Below are 15,555 nucleotides of genomic sequence, written 5' to 3' on the forward strand. Positions count from 1 at the left end.
ATAATATAAAAATAAGAAGTTTAAATATGTTAACATTTTCCATAACCATGATTCATGTATGAGATCCTTGATATACTACTATACATTGTCAATGAAAAGAGGATATAACACATGAAATTTTTTTTTTGGTCCAAGAATATCATGCAACTAGAGATCCCCATAACAGACTTCAGGAAATGCTGTGCTTGGATTAAGTTTATGACACCAATGTCTCTATCTCCTCATTTGGAAATTCCAGACTCCTACATCCAGTGGTCCACAGGAAACGACCATTTGTAGGAACAGAGCCTAGCTTGCTGCCTGACATTTGGCACAGTGTTCATTTTTAGTCCAGATCCAGTCTCCACACAGATCTTTATGGACTGTGTTAACTAAGCCCCTTGCCCTCTAGATTTGGGTTATTTTTGCTTTATGGGAGCAACCTGAAGAGACAATAGAGCAGGAAAAAAAAAAAGAAAGAGTTATTTTCCAACTCCCTCCTGAGCTCATTGAGGATATTACTCACATGATTTTACAGAGTTTTGATGGTGTGTTCTCATAATGAGGGACATAGCTCTCATTGAGCATCTCTGTCTTAAGCTTTAGGCTTTGTAAACCATTCCATTCTCCTACCTCTTCAGGTCCAGGCTCCTTATTTTTGCTAGCCCTGAGATGCTTCACGGTAATTCTGCAAAAACCTTTATAAATACTACATTCATTAAACAGTGTTAATCACCGATTTTGATGTGCCAGGGACCCGGATACACTCAGCAAGCCCCAAACTGAGCTCATTATCTCTCCCCAAACCTGTTTTTATTCTTAATACCATTCATTTACTCAGGTCAAATAAGACTTTAACAATCACACTCAGCCCTAACACTTAATCACTAGTCTAAGATAATGGAAACAGACTAAACCTGGGTATGTGACACCTGGCCTCCAATTCCAATTACAGCTGACCCTTGAACAACATAGGTTTGAACTGTATACGTCTGTTTACATGTGGATTTTTTTAAAATAAATATAGTATAGTACTGTAAATATATTTTCTCTCATGACTTTCTTAATAATATTTTTCTTTTCTCTAAGAATACAGTAAATAATCCGTATAAAATACGCCTTACCAACAGTGTGTTTATGTATCAGTAGGGCTTCTAGTGAACGGTAAGTTATTGGTAGTTAAGTTTTCACAGGGTCAAGTTATACACAGATTGTCTGCCACAAGGGGAAGGGCCGGCACTGTCCCTGACCTCCGCATTGATTGAATGTCAACTATATATCACTGTTATAGTTGTGTTCTCTTAAGCAATTTGCTTGATTTTTCTGATCTTTTCTAAATTCTAGTATATGTGCTGCTGAAGCGAGCACTGATCTCTTCTAAATTCTAAAATGATGTGAAATCGTATTCACTGCTTGGCATTGTTTTGAGGGTTAAGGGGGATTGTTTAAAGGAAAAGGAAGGTAATTTTTCCCCAGGAGCAGTAGGCTTCTGTAATTGTCTCATCTCCATACCCCCAATCCGCACCTCTCAGCCATCCATTCTTTCTATAGCTGAGATGGTAATCTAAAATGCAAATCTGATCATACTTCTCCTTCCTCCAATTGCTTTAGCAAGCTCATGGAGTCCATGAGGGCATGTAAAATCTTTAGCTATGTATGCAAAACTTTTCAGGATATGACCTGAAGCCTGTATTAAGAAATTATGTAGAGTTTCACATATATTGACTAATGTCATCAAGACAATTACCTTCTGTAGAGACCAATTTAAGAACTGCCATAAAATTAATTATTTATTATACATATTGTAGAACCTTCATGATTAAAAAATGATAATAAGGGCAACTAATGTTTGAGTATATAACTCTGCTAGAGAATGTGCTAAATTGGGGTGCCTGGGTGGCTCAGTTTTTTAAGCACCTGTCTTTGGCTTAGGTCATAATCTCGGGGTCCTAGGATAGAACTTTGGGTTGGGCTCCCTGCTTTGTGGGGAGTCTGTTTTTCCCACTTCTTCTGCTCCTTCCCTCTCCCCTGCTCGTGCTTCCCCCCTCTCTCAAATACATAAATAAGTAAAATCTTTAATAAAAAAAGAAAATCTGCTAAATCATTATATATATTTTTTCATTCAGTTGTGTTAGCAACTTTCTAAGTTAGATAAATAGTGAAAGTAGTTTAGTTTATATATTTTATCAAAATTTATAACTAAAGGTCAATTCCATTAAAAATTGTTGAAAGATATAAGTTTATTTCAGCACAAAACAAAGAAAAATATTATATCGGCCTAAAGTTCAATAAAATTTATTGTGTCATAGATTTAATGGAATAAGAACTGGGGCCAAATTTCTATTTTATTATTTTATACTCTTTGCTTCTCAGGAAGCAAAAGCTCACCGAAGAGCTAAGGTGATAAAGTTCTTGGTTTAATAGAATTGTAAATAAAACATTACTAGCTCCTGTAGAACATTGTCCTCGGATGCAACCTATGGTAAGAAATAATCTTATAATAAGTTTCTTATAATGCTCCTTTCTCCTCTACACAAACCCCACCAACTCACTTTTTATGACCCAATGCAAGTCTTGTGATTTCATTGCATGGCCTTGCTTTACTCATATCTCATCTTCCTCCTAACTTTTACAACCTTTACAACTCACTTTTGTACATCAGTAAATAATGCTTCATAGTAGTATGCACTGCATTGGGGCATGTCTGGTTGCCCCAACAAGTAGTCATCTCTATCTAGACCACAACCATCTACAGTAGCTATTTAATCACTATGCTAAGCCATACAGTCTTCCCTTTGCTCTTCAGGCAGTTTATTATCAACTCACCAGCCTGAAAACAATAAGCTTGAAATCTCTAGGTGAGAGCAGAAAGGGACTCAAGAGACCATTCAAGTTCTGGTCCCACACTTTACAGGTGAAGAAATGGAGACCTATCTGTCAAAGATCATACAACTGACTAAGTGTCAAAGCTGAGGTTAAGAAGATGAGTCCTTGGTCTCTCTCTAGAGTTCTTTTGCCCATGTATGGGAGATGGCATTTATGATATTATTTACAATTGCCATACTAAGTACCAGTTCTGTATTTATTCAAGAAGATGACAGGGTATATGGTATTTATTCACCTTATATTTGGCTTTGTTTATACAAATTGTATACTTATAATGGTTATTAAAAGTAATTTAAGGAGGGGCTGGGTGTTTTAGTAGGTTAAGCATCTGACTCTTGGTTTCGGCTCAGGTCATGATCAAGCCCCTGACGGGCTCCCAACTCAGTGGGGAGTCCGCTAGAGATTCTATCCCCCATTCCATCTCCCTAAGCCCCTCTCCCTGCTTGTGCTTGCTCTCTCTCTCAAATAAGTAAATAAAATTGATTTAAAAATAGGTGACTTAAGAAGATATATTCTTAGCAAGAGATCATGTAACTTCTTCTGTCCACATATTTGTCACAATAGAAAAGTTGTGGCAATTTTACATTAAATATCCAGTAATTCCATGTGGGTGGAAGTCTTTTATTCTCCAGACAGCAATGACAACAAAAAACATGATATTTTGGGGAGGTGTCCATGTTAAATAGTGGGAAAGAAAAATAATCTTTTCTCATTATTAAAAAATAATGGGATCATATCTGGTAACTCTGCTCATACTAAGATTTTATGAAGTAGCTGTTTTGGGTGATGGGGGTGGGGATTTGTTTAATCACTGAGGATTCTGTTTGAGAACAGTGAGGGGCAAATCTTTCCTGAGAAATACAGTTCTGATAAACACTGGATGATAAAGTGGCTCTCACGCTAAAAGTAAGAATAACCTGTCATGTTAATATAGCAGTTGCCATTTCATTCAGGGGAAGAACTCAATAGATCAGCTCCCTTACTGAAATAAGTGGTTAGCTATAGTGACTCTCAGACCTTGAAGGCTTTCACCCCCAGTGGAGTTCCCATCAGACATGGGAGTTCTGTCACAAAACATAGTATTTTTTTGAAAGAATGTTAAAATTCATATTACATTTAAGTTAGTCCCTTTTAAATTATGTCCATGATTAAATACAGATTGACAATGCCCAAAATGATTACTTAAGGTGGTTATTAGTTATCTGTTTAATGTAATTGTAGCCAATTTTCCATGGCCAAATATATTCTAAAAAAATACAGTAGGAGTCAAAGGAAACAAGTGATTGAAAAACACAATGAGTCTTCATACCCAAATATCTAAAGCAATCAAAACTTCATTATCATGTGTGAAGCATGTGATGTGGGGAAAGGAGTGAAACTGAAGGAAAGCAAGATACAACCTCAAGGAATGAGACAAAGAGTCCAACATAAAGCACACCAACATATCTAAGAACGAGTTGAGTGCTGTGAGAAACTCATTTCCTTATACTATGAACACACAAATAAGTTTTTAAGGGTCTCACAGATGTGAAAGCAGTTTTACTCATAACAAGGTCCATGGTTTTTCAAAAGTTAGTGATAAAATTGCAAATTGTTTCCAATGTCCCGTGAACACACTTAATAACCCACGCTATACATAAGCTCTACTTTTTGAAAACAAACAAAAAAAATGCTGAGTATGCTTAAGCTCCTATATTTTGACCTGTTATATCTGCATTCCTCAAATCAAAAAGCACACTTCAGTGCCCCAAGTAAGTTCCTTTTTCTCATAATGCCATTTTCTTGCAACTTAGTCCTAAGGAAGTTCCAGACTAAAATAGTGCATCAAGGACTGTGCATAATCAGCCTCACTAAAAACAGCTTGATTAATACTAAATATGTCCTAGTTCCTAATCAATTATGTTAATGAAGTCGCGGGCAGCACATCTGCACGCCCTGACGAAGCCCATGAGCTCAGCTCTGCCTGATAACTTGGCCTCCTCAGGAAGCTGCTCAGTGCGTGTCCACAGTGTGAAAACTCCTTTGGGAATGGAAGGGAGGTACCAGCAAAAGCCTCATAATATTGCAATATTGTTATGTTACCAATTTAAACATCGTATTGGTTTCCAGGGTGAAATGTCAAATTAAATCACTCTTTAAATATAACAGTGGAAACCTAAGTGTCACACTTTACAAATGACACATCCTTGTCCAAGTGACAGACCGATAGGCAAAACATTTGCTACTTGGTGTTTTATGAACCTCTAGTAGGAGATAAAATGGAGTCAAACACTTGAATAATCTATCAAAATCTGTCGCAAATTGGGGAATTGGAGTTGTTTGATTTATGTCTATCTTGCAACAACAACAGAATTAGAATCCAATGAAACTTAAGGTGACACTATTATTTATAGGCTCTCCCTTGTCCTGTGAACACTGGGGCAATGAGAGTCACTTGTCAGTTTTGTGTCGAATTATCTCCAGTAACATAAGCTTATACAGTCCAAATGCCAAATGAAATGTGAGTCTGATGTCTCCCTTTCTCTCTCTCTCTCTCTCTCTCTCTCAGCTGGATTCTAAAAATTTTTTCACAATAATCTGCTTACCAGCTAGGTAAATGACATAGAGTAGTTGCCAGTGATTAGATTACTCCTTTTGTTTTATTATTTTCAGGATGAGTCAGTTATATTTGAGGAGAGTTAAGACTTTAAAAAGTATTTGATTCCTATCAATATCAAGCATTTATAAAAGATGATGCAAGTTGGGAATTTATACTGGTGTGAAATTACATACAATAGATAGGCAAAATGCAAACCACTGAGCATTTAGATATTTCGACAACTCTGATTATATGAGGTAAACATTTAAGCTGCTTTGCTACTAACTAGGTTTAGAAATTACCGAGTACTATGGACTGAATTGTGTCTACTCCAAATCCATATGTTGAGACCCTAACCCACGTATGATCGTATTGGAGATCTGGCCTTTAGAAAGTAATTAAGCTTAAATGAGGTGTTAAGAGTGGAACCCTGATCTCATAGAACTGTCATTCTAAGAGGAAGAGCTACCAGCGCTCCCTCTTCACCATGTGAACATAGTAAGAAGCAGACATCTGCAAGTCAGGAAGTAGTTTCTTTCCAGAACCCAACCATCATGGCACTCTGACCTTGGACTGTGAGAAAATAAGTTCCTGTCATTTAAGTCATCCAATTTGTGGTGTTTTGTGTTGGCAGCTCTTGCAGACCAAGACATTAAGGGTTGATCAGGAATTTAAGAAATTGTTATATCAAGAGGAAACAATCTTCACATAATTACCACACAGAAATTGCTCCTGGAGCCAAGTGAGTAAATGGGTCAAGCAGATGCCTGGAAGTTGATGGAGACAGTAGGAAGCTCCCCTTAGTCAAGAGGACCACACTTGAAGTCAGTAAATAAAAAATCTCTGTGAGCCAAATAAAATGTGTCTGTAGAAGTTTAGGACAGAGGCAAAAATTTCAAATTTTGGACTAGCCCTGGGCTCTTCTTTAAATATTCAAGAGCTATTACTGATTTGGAGTCTTGGAGCAAGATTTTACATGTACTTTACATTAAATTGTGATCTCTAATGACCAAGTGAATTCCTTTTTTTGATGGGTACTGACATAGAACTGACTAACAGAGGATATGGGATTTTTATTTAAAATTTGCAACTACTAATTCATTACATTTGTGTAGCTGGCCAAATAAAAATATTTCACATACTATACAGTAGGTTCTTATAACCTGTAAGTATAATGTAACCTTTCCCCCCATTCCCACTGGCATTTCTCTTGCTCTCTTATAAGTCTTTCTAGAATGTTAAGGTACTTGGCTTGAAAACTATTATTCTCCCCCAGATAAGCAGCAGTCACAATTTCTCCATGAGAGGCATCTAAGCCCTTCTGAAGGACATCTGGCCAATTATAGGACATTCAGGTGACTAATACTAAAGAAAAGCATTTTTAGAAATATTCATGTCTCAGAAGACATGAAGGTAGGATCCTCAAACGCTGATGTCCGCATAGTAATATAATAGAAAGAGCCTTGGGCATAGAACTAGAAATTCAGGGCTGAAATCTCAGACCCGCTATTTACTAACTTAGCATGAATAAATAAACTCCAAACCTACCTTTGTTCATTGTTAATAATGTCTATATTACAGGGTTTTGAAATATCAAGTGTAAAATGCATATAAGTACAGAAAACACAATATTCTAAGTAAATGTGAGTTGAAGAGAGCAGAGCTACAGGTGTGACTTGGTCAGGATCTGGCCAGAAAGTGCATAGAACATTCTGAAGTCAGAACACAACCTAAGGAAAACATCGCCTGCCCAACTACCCAAATTCTTCCCTGGCTGTTGGTTATATGAAACATAAATATATAGCCAAAAAGGATCATTGGGTTTGTTGTCAATTGGATAATGCATCTCTCACTAAAGCATTCAGATTAAATTTTATTTATTTAAATTTGAATCATTAATTATTAAGTAAATTATGCATTATTAAAATTAAAGTGTACTTATTTATTTGAGTTTAACTTAATTATTTTAATTTAATTTAGATAAACTGGAGAAAAGACTACTTGAAACAGGCTACCAAGTTCAGGTAGGTGTCTGGTGTAAAACAATGGGCTGAATCTGTAAGGCTTTTTTGTACATGGACATAAGCCAAAGTTTCTCTGAATTTAACGTGTTCAATACTCAGTTGAGGACCTTTTAAAAATAGAGATTTTTTCTTTCTCTCTGAATTGCCAAGAATCTGATTCACTAGATCTAAGCTATGGCGGGAATACGAATTTTTAACAAGCTTCATAGTTGATTTTGGTGTAGTGATCTGCAAACTACTGTTTGTGGAAAGTTGCGTTAAGTCAATAAAATGCAATAGAAAGAGAACTTCCTAAGTTCACCAATATCAAACACAATAATAAAAACTGCAGTCATTATAGTTTTATTCTGTCTGTACAATACCTCTCTGTGATAGGTAATACGAGTGTCAGAATTTCATCAATAAAGAGGCTGAAACTATAGTTATCACATTTAAGTTCATCCAGATAAGTAAACAGCAGAACCAGAATTGGGATCCAGGTATGTGTGATTCCAGAGCACGGGCTATAAATTATTATACTGTTTTTAAAGATACAGAGTTCCCACCATCTCTCTAAGAAGCAAGAAATGACCAATAATGCCTGGGTCCCCTTCATAAGAGAGGTTTGTAGGATACATGAAATGGACTAACTTCTCAGACATTTCTTTTTCATTACTGGATATTCATTTGGGAATGAGGTTTGGGGGATAGAAGATACACAAATTATAGAGGAGAGGACAGGTTACATATCACTATTATATATGATATATATAATTTCAGATAACAGCCATATAATATTTTCTTGTGTTCCAGATGCCAATTTAGAGTGGCCTGCTCAGTAATTCTACCTGGATGTCTCATAGGAAACTGTCATGTCCCCATCTGTCCTGAATCCATCACCTTCCTGTTTCTCCTCCCCAGGCCCATTTTATTTCAGTGGTTTCTTGGCTCAGTGAATGGCGTTTCTGTCTACCTGGATATCTAATTCAGAAAGCTGGAGTCATTCTTATCACTTGTTGTATCTCAGCATCTAAATTAATCAGATACTTTCACCGACTGGTTCCTTTTCCATATACTTTTCTCATCTATCTACTTTCTCCATCCATTACACCAGTTTAGTTCCTGCTTTGCAACTTGGCTGGACTATTTTCTCTTCTCAAGTGTCTGTTGCCAATCTCATGTCACCTCTCTAATCCAGCAGGCTGGCAGTCAAACTGATCTTTTAAAATGAACCTGTCTATCCCATCCATAGGGAATTCCTTGTCTTCTATAGAAAAAAATTAAAATCTCTTAGCTGAGGAGGAAATATTTATGGTTGTATATGCACAGACTCTCTCTGGAGAAAAGAACATCAGTTTCCTATAAAGACAACTGGGTAGTTGTTGCATAGGGCTGGGCAGGAGATTTTCTATCCTATATCATTTCTGTAACTTTTAAATTTTGAACCATGTCTCAAAATTTTAAAAGGAAATACAAATTCCTTAGCTTGGTGAAATAGCATGATTTTAGAGATTTGCAAAAGAAATACAAACACAATGAGAAAAAAAAGGAAGAAAGAAAGGAAAGAAGAGAAAGTTTGGATAGACCAGAATAGAAAGTGTTGATAAGTGTATCTGCAGGCTGAGTATATTGCAGGTTTACCTTACTATTCAATGTTCTATAATAAGAACTTTAAGATACAAATAAATCCAAGGCTGAGCTACAAGGCACATCACAAGCTGTCTTTTGCATGCCTTTTTATGAGCTGTCCCAGACCCTCTCCATGACTTCTTTCTCTCCATGCTGAGCTACTTCTACTCCTCTGGACCAAATGCCTTCCTTTCCCATCTCCATGCCTTTGGATATGCCAATTCTTTATTGGTAATATTCTTGCCTTCCTTGTTCATTCTTCCCTCTTCTTGAGACTTTAGCTCCATAGTGACTTCTGCAGAGAAGCTTTTCCTAGAGTCCTCTTCACCTCTTCCAGGAAGAGCTATGCCACAGTGCTTTCTCTAAGCTTCCTTTCTCTAAGCTTCCACAGTGCTCATTTGGGAATGGGGTCTGGGGACTTAGTTTTTGGTTCTTATTACGTCGTGTAATCAGTGCACCTCTTAGAAGCCAGCAGCCAGGGCACCTTGTGCAAGCTGCGTGCTTTATACTCCTCTGGCTACACCTTGCCCTGGGTCTAGGAGTCTGTGGGGACAATAAGGTGTGGCCACCTGGGTTTTTTTCTCTCTTACACTCCAGATCCTACTATCCTGAATTTTCCTCCCTCAGACAGTTCTTTCTCTGCTGCCAGTGACTGTTTGGGCCTCCTGCTAAATGAAACTTCTAGTCTCAGAAGGAAACCAAAGAGCGGCTGTTTGCTAGATGGGGTTAGAATTTGGACAAGCAGGGTGGTGTCCCTTTCAGGTTTGACAGAGCTGGGAGTGAGTGGAAAGGTGCTAGGAGGGTCTGAAGGAGACCTCTATCTGTATTCTTGCAAAACACTAATGGTGCACTGGGCTTTGATTACTTATGTTTTATATCTGGTTCCTCTTTAATTACTTTTAATTTTATGTCTGTAAACTGAGTCTTAGTAGGACAGGAACTATTTTTTATTGTACTCTGAATCCCCAGTACTTTAGGCAATGCCTGATGTGATCTCATTGTTGGGATTTAATAAATTATAGTTGGATGAATAAGTAAAGACAAATGATTTTGAAATTCTAGCAAAATTAAATATGGTGACATTTCCCTCTTCTAATTTTGCCAGTCCTGAAGCATTGTATTTTGAAGAACAACTTACGAGTGGTAGTATTAGCTACTAATTTTATAAAGCACTTGTAAACTGGTACACACACACACACACACACACATACACACACCCCATTTTATCCTCACACTGACTCTGTGAGGTGAGTACTATCTTGCCCCATCTTATAGATGATAAAACTCATGAAGAGTGAATTCAAGTAACTTCAAAAAATTTACTCAAATGATCAGAGATGAAATTCAGATTCAAACCCAGAAACACTGGCACCAGAGTCTTAAGACACTAAATTGGTCAAGTTGTGGTAAAAGTTCAAGAATTGCAAGGCATATCCTTATCCATTTGTCCCTGTACTTTCTGCTTTGGTTTCCAGAGTATGAAACTGGCCATCCCTCTGGAAGCTGATAGTTACCAATATAAAATCTGAAGAGGAAATTTTTGGTTTTCCAAAAAGCAACAAGTTGTAATTTCAAGAAAAGTAACCTGCAGCTAAGACATACTAAAACTACTTGAGAAAATATGGATTTTGTTGTTCCTGCTGTTACTGTTTTGTTTTACTTCTCTACATTCTATTTTATCTACAATAGAGAAGACCTTAGGAAAAATAAAATACTTGCCTTCCAGAGGAGGTGATGCCAGAGTGGGTCTGGAAGCTTGTTCTGTTGGTAATGGAGGTGGTAAGGCTGGGCTTTGGCCTTTGCACACAATGTAGGAGTAGGTATTGGGGGGGAAAAAAAGGTATTAACAAATTTAATATCCATGACTAAAATAGCTAGATCTGTCCCCAACATGCATAATTCATATTCCAAAGTATAAATTCATATTATTATGCAATAATATATGTGAGATCTTTAAGTGGATACATACACAGATTCCGTTATCTTCAGACCCATTTCTGAATATATTACTTTTCATAGATGTATATACAATGTTAAATATATCTACTGGACTTCATTAATGGAAAATCTGCATGCAATCAAATAAAGCAATTTATTTTCAATATGCACTTTAAATTATGGAAACTAAAAATCACAGATGCTGAGGAGACTCCTAATATAGAGAGAAATCACCATTTTTTCATTTAACTAAAAATTCTCAAATGATATAATAGGGCAATAAAAGAAGGTTAAAATTCATGGGCCTTTTGATATTGAACAGGTACATTTTTTCCTGCCAAAATAAATGACCTGCAGTTAAGTAAATAATGGGCCAAAGGGAAAATATATTCAGTTTTATAGAGACTTGAAAGGCTCCCTCAAGTCTCTGGGCTTATTATGAACTGTATAAAAACCCACAGTCATTTCTGAGTGCTTCCTTATCCCAAGTGGCTTCTTTAATTAACCAAAACCATCCAGGCCATGAACTGTAAACATTAACTAACATATGATCCCCTATGAAATGCTTGCAAAATGTTTTATCATTAATTTTCATTCCAGAAACTTCTGCCCTGTGTTTCTTTTAAATCCAGGAATTGACGTGGGCATGTGCACCTTCTAGAAATCTCACTGACAACTAGATATTACCAAATGTCAGCAGACCTGCCTGCTTACTGGAAGTTTTCCTTTTTTAGAATTTGTCAAAATTAGTTTGCTCTGGCAGGTTGTGGATTAGCAAGCAGAGTATATGGATAGGCACACACGCCACGTTCTGTACTGGTGAGAAGGGAAGCAGCCCGAGCCCTCACGCCACACAGAGGTTAGTCTCCACTCTTTAGAGGATTTCCTTGTTGTTAGACCTATCCAGGGTGATTCCTGAGCATGTTCAAGTATGCATAAAAGGACATCGTTTCATAGCATGCAGGCCATATCCCTAGAAAAGTATCAATCCATATTATCGTCAATTTTTTTTCCCTTCTGAGAGCAAAGATTTGATAGAAACAGATTGCAACATGCAAGTTCCTCTTTCATTGCACAAGGAAAAGGTGAGGCTGGGCACTCTAAAAACAATTTGATTTCCATGATTTTTCCTAGCTAACGTTTATACACTGCTCACTCTATGCTTAGAACCATCACAATCAGTTTTGATATATTAAGTTATTTAATCTTCACAAGCTCCTTAGGATGTAGGTGTATTTTCATTTTACCGTTTGAAAACTAAAGTGAACAGGTTTTCAGGCCATTCAGCAACTAAGAAGTGGAGCTGAATTTCCATGGAGGCTCCAGATTTGAGGTGCTTAAAGCTGCTTTCAGACTGCTAAGGTCAGAAAAGGGTCATCTATGACAAAGGGGTCCGTGACTGCAGGTGGGACAGATGTCTGAAGCTTCCACACTGAGTCTCCACCTTCTGTTTAAGTCAAAGGGATATATACTTGTAAATACCCATTCCCAAGTCTTGCTTGAGAGCTGTTCTTGAGAAACTATTTCTAAGGTGGGTTGATATATTGTAGCTCTTAAATTTAGGGATAATCTAGATTTAGAAAGGAGTTAACTAAATGACTAAAGCTTAAAATACAAGTGACCATGAATATAAATCAATTATTCCAAATACTGAGGCTTTCAAAAATATCTTCATAGAATGGTTCCTGTTCAATCTAGATAGCTTTACCCTGTCATATACTTTCATGAACAGTGATGATGGAAAATCACAATCCTTTATAGTTTTGATAAGCTTTTTAGAAATATATTTCAAAACAAAATTCTTTCCAGGGGAATTATTCATAATTTATACTCTAATGTATTTTTAGATTTTCCTGGAGGAACCATAAAGTCATTATTTTATTTTAAAAACATTTTCGTGAGCCCTTCTTATGTGCCAATACCAAAACCATTAAACTCCAGCTCTGCCTTCAAGAGGTTTCTAATATACTGACTAAAATAGACTTAGATCATGATAATAGATCGCTCTACTAGAGTGTGGTGAGGGGAAATAATACATACAGAGGGGATGTTGCAGAAAGACCCCTGGAGAAAATCAACTGTGACCTGTATTAAAGACTTGACCTGGGTTTGCTGGTGACAAAATGAGGAGAGGAAGGGATTCCACACAGAGAGAATCTGGTGAAAACAAGGCATGGGTGCTAAAGTATGGAGGACTCTTAAAACAAACAAACTTTCTGGTGCTTTCTGCAGCAGAAAGTGTAATATCTAGTCTATAACAGAAATTCCCTATGACTGTGATCAACTATAGTATGCTCCCTGTGATGGCTGATTGTATCACTGTGAGGCAATGGACACAGCCGGGAAGCAGGATCAAAGAAAGAGAAAGAAAAAGCCAGAAGTCTTCTTGCCTCATAGTGACAGCTCTGTCACCTTGGCAGGGCAATTATCAGTTCAGACCAAATGTCTATTGTGGTAGGGAGCACCGTAACAAATCAGATACATCATCCTTGAGCATGACGCCTGACTGAAAAATCTTCTTTTAGGTTCAAATAATGTCAGAGAATATTATTGAAATCAGAGACCATTTTATGTATGAGTAATATATGATAAGTTATGCTAATATAATGTTATACTAATAATAGAATCTTATAATAAAGAGTGCTCTTTACTATAAAGACTATGTTTAAAGTCAAATGGTGAGAGTTTGTGTATGTGAGAGTTTCAGCTTTATCACTTACAGTCTGGATAAACTTGAAAATTTCCTAAAGTATCCAAGCCTCAGTTTAGGGCCTTTATAAAATGAGGAGAGTTTTTAGTATATGTGCTGCCAAAGCGAGCACAAATGAGGAGAGTTTTTAGTGCTGTTACAGGGATTAAGTGATGCAGCTTCTAACACATAGTAAATACTCAAAGCACTAATTTTTTTCAATAATGAACTTATAATTTATATCCCATCTAATTACACAAGAGGACTTGAAACAGACTTTGCAGTACATAAACAAAAACATAACAACAGATAAAATTAAACATGACAGAAATAGAACTCATTTATAGGAAAGAAGCTTATAATTTTATTAGGAATATATTCCTTTGGAATTTCTGAGGACTGTTACTCTCTGAAGGAACAATTTAGGTTGCTGAAATTTATGTTAGAACTCTATAAAGGTGTCCTTCATTTTACAAGCTATTACCTGAAAATCCCTCTGACATTCGAACACAATGAATTGGCTTTATTTTTGTTTCTTGAGTGATTTGGGCTGGGCTATTTCCATAATACCTGAATGGCACATTTGTAAGCTGCCAATATTGTATTGTTCTGAGTCTTTTCTCACACAAGTGAATTTGATTATTTTGGTTTAGTCAAATTCCACTGAGGATAGTAGGCAGTGTGCATTCCTTCTAATGATCTAAGTTACCAATGTTTTCTTTACACTGCTAGAAATGATGAGTGGAATTACTCAGAATCTCAAGTCAAGCAGGAGGCTAGGAGCTGAATTCAGATAGCATGAGGTAAAAAACAATGCACTATACTAAAATTTAATTCGACTGGCTTCTTTATCAAAGGATATTCCCCACAACATTTCTATACAACTAAAGCCTATCCCCTAAATCTTGAAACAAATGTCGAGGAGATGTTTTCCTCTAATGCCTGATAGATATTTAATTCCTAAGGCCACTATTACATTCTCCTGGAGATACTGAGTACATCCAGAAGATCATAGACTCTTCGAAAGGCCTCTGTACTGCCAACAATGAATGGTGATAGATTCTGGGATAGAGAAGGTGTCATTTTAATAAGTGGCCATTGAGTTAAAATTCACTTACATTTTTAAAAAATACACTGTATAACATAATTACAGATTCTTATTCATTCTTTCAGTTTCATAAAAATCAGTTGTGAATCTATGACTAACAAGGAAGTGGGGAGATCTGAATTTAGTAGGAAAATGATGGTTAAATTTGCTAAAGCAATAATATTAGTTGTAGGCATTGCACAATGTTCTTTGAGTATTTTTATAACATGTGGAATACCATTTTTAAAGTTTGGAATTGAACAAATAGTAAAATTAAATATGGTTTTATATCTTAGTCTGAGACATGTGATTGTGCTAATGTCCTTTATTAAAATAGGGACATTTTGATCTTCAAGTCTCCTTACCAAGTGTCTTTCCCTTGCCTTAGTTTTGGGAGGGGGATCTGAAGGATTGGGGGTGTCAACCATTCCTCCCTTTCCCCACCCCATCTGTTAAAACAAAAATTTTAGACCATTTGTATAATAATCCCAGGTTTGTGCATTTGCCCATGAAACGAGGCTCTCAGCAGTAAAGAACCACCTGAAAACGTTCAGGAGTTCGTATGAGGTGGGTGGATCAATTTGGTATCTTTATACCTGCCACGCATGAACTGCTAAATTCTGCAGAGCTACTTTGCCTCCCTTGTATGTGGTCTTGTGGAGGGGGGTACTCAGGGCTAATTATCACTTAACTTGGGTCTCCATTGTTTCAAGGACTTAGAGAACAATCATCTCTGTTCCAGCGGGGTTTTTGTTGAGTATTCATG

The 15,555-nt window shown here is 36.8% G+C and overlaps 1 protein-coding gene across 1 annotated transcript in view; it reads right to left on the bottom strand.

Annotated features, from left to right (window-relative positions):
- TRDN (triadin) overlaps positions 1-15,555 on the bottom strand; it is a 294,196-nt gene that overhangs the window by 178,497 nt on the left and 100,144 nt on the right. Inside the window, exon 11 of the mRNA XM_059401567.1 lies at positions 10,791-10,872. Within this exon, the coding sequence (XP_059257550.1) occupies positions 10,791-10,872 (82 nt within the window). The remainder of the gene's footprint in view (positions 1-10,790; positions 10,873-15,555) is intronic.

This window comes from Mustela nigripes, chromosome 5, assembly GCF_022355385.1.
Source record: "Mustela nigripes isolate SB6536 chromosome 5, MUSNIG.SB6536, whole genome shotgun sequence".
Lineage (NCBI taxonomy): Eukaryota > Metazoa > Chordata > Mammalia > Carnivora > Mustelidae > Mustela > Mustela nigripes.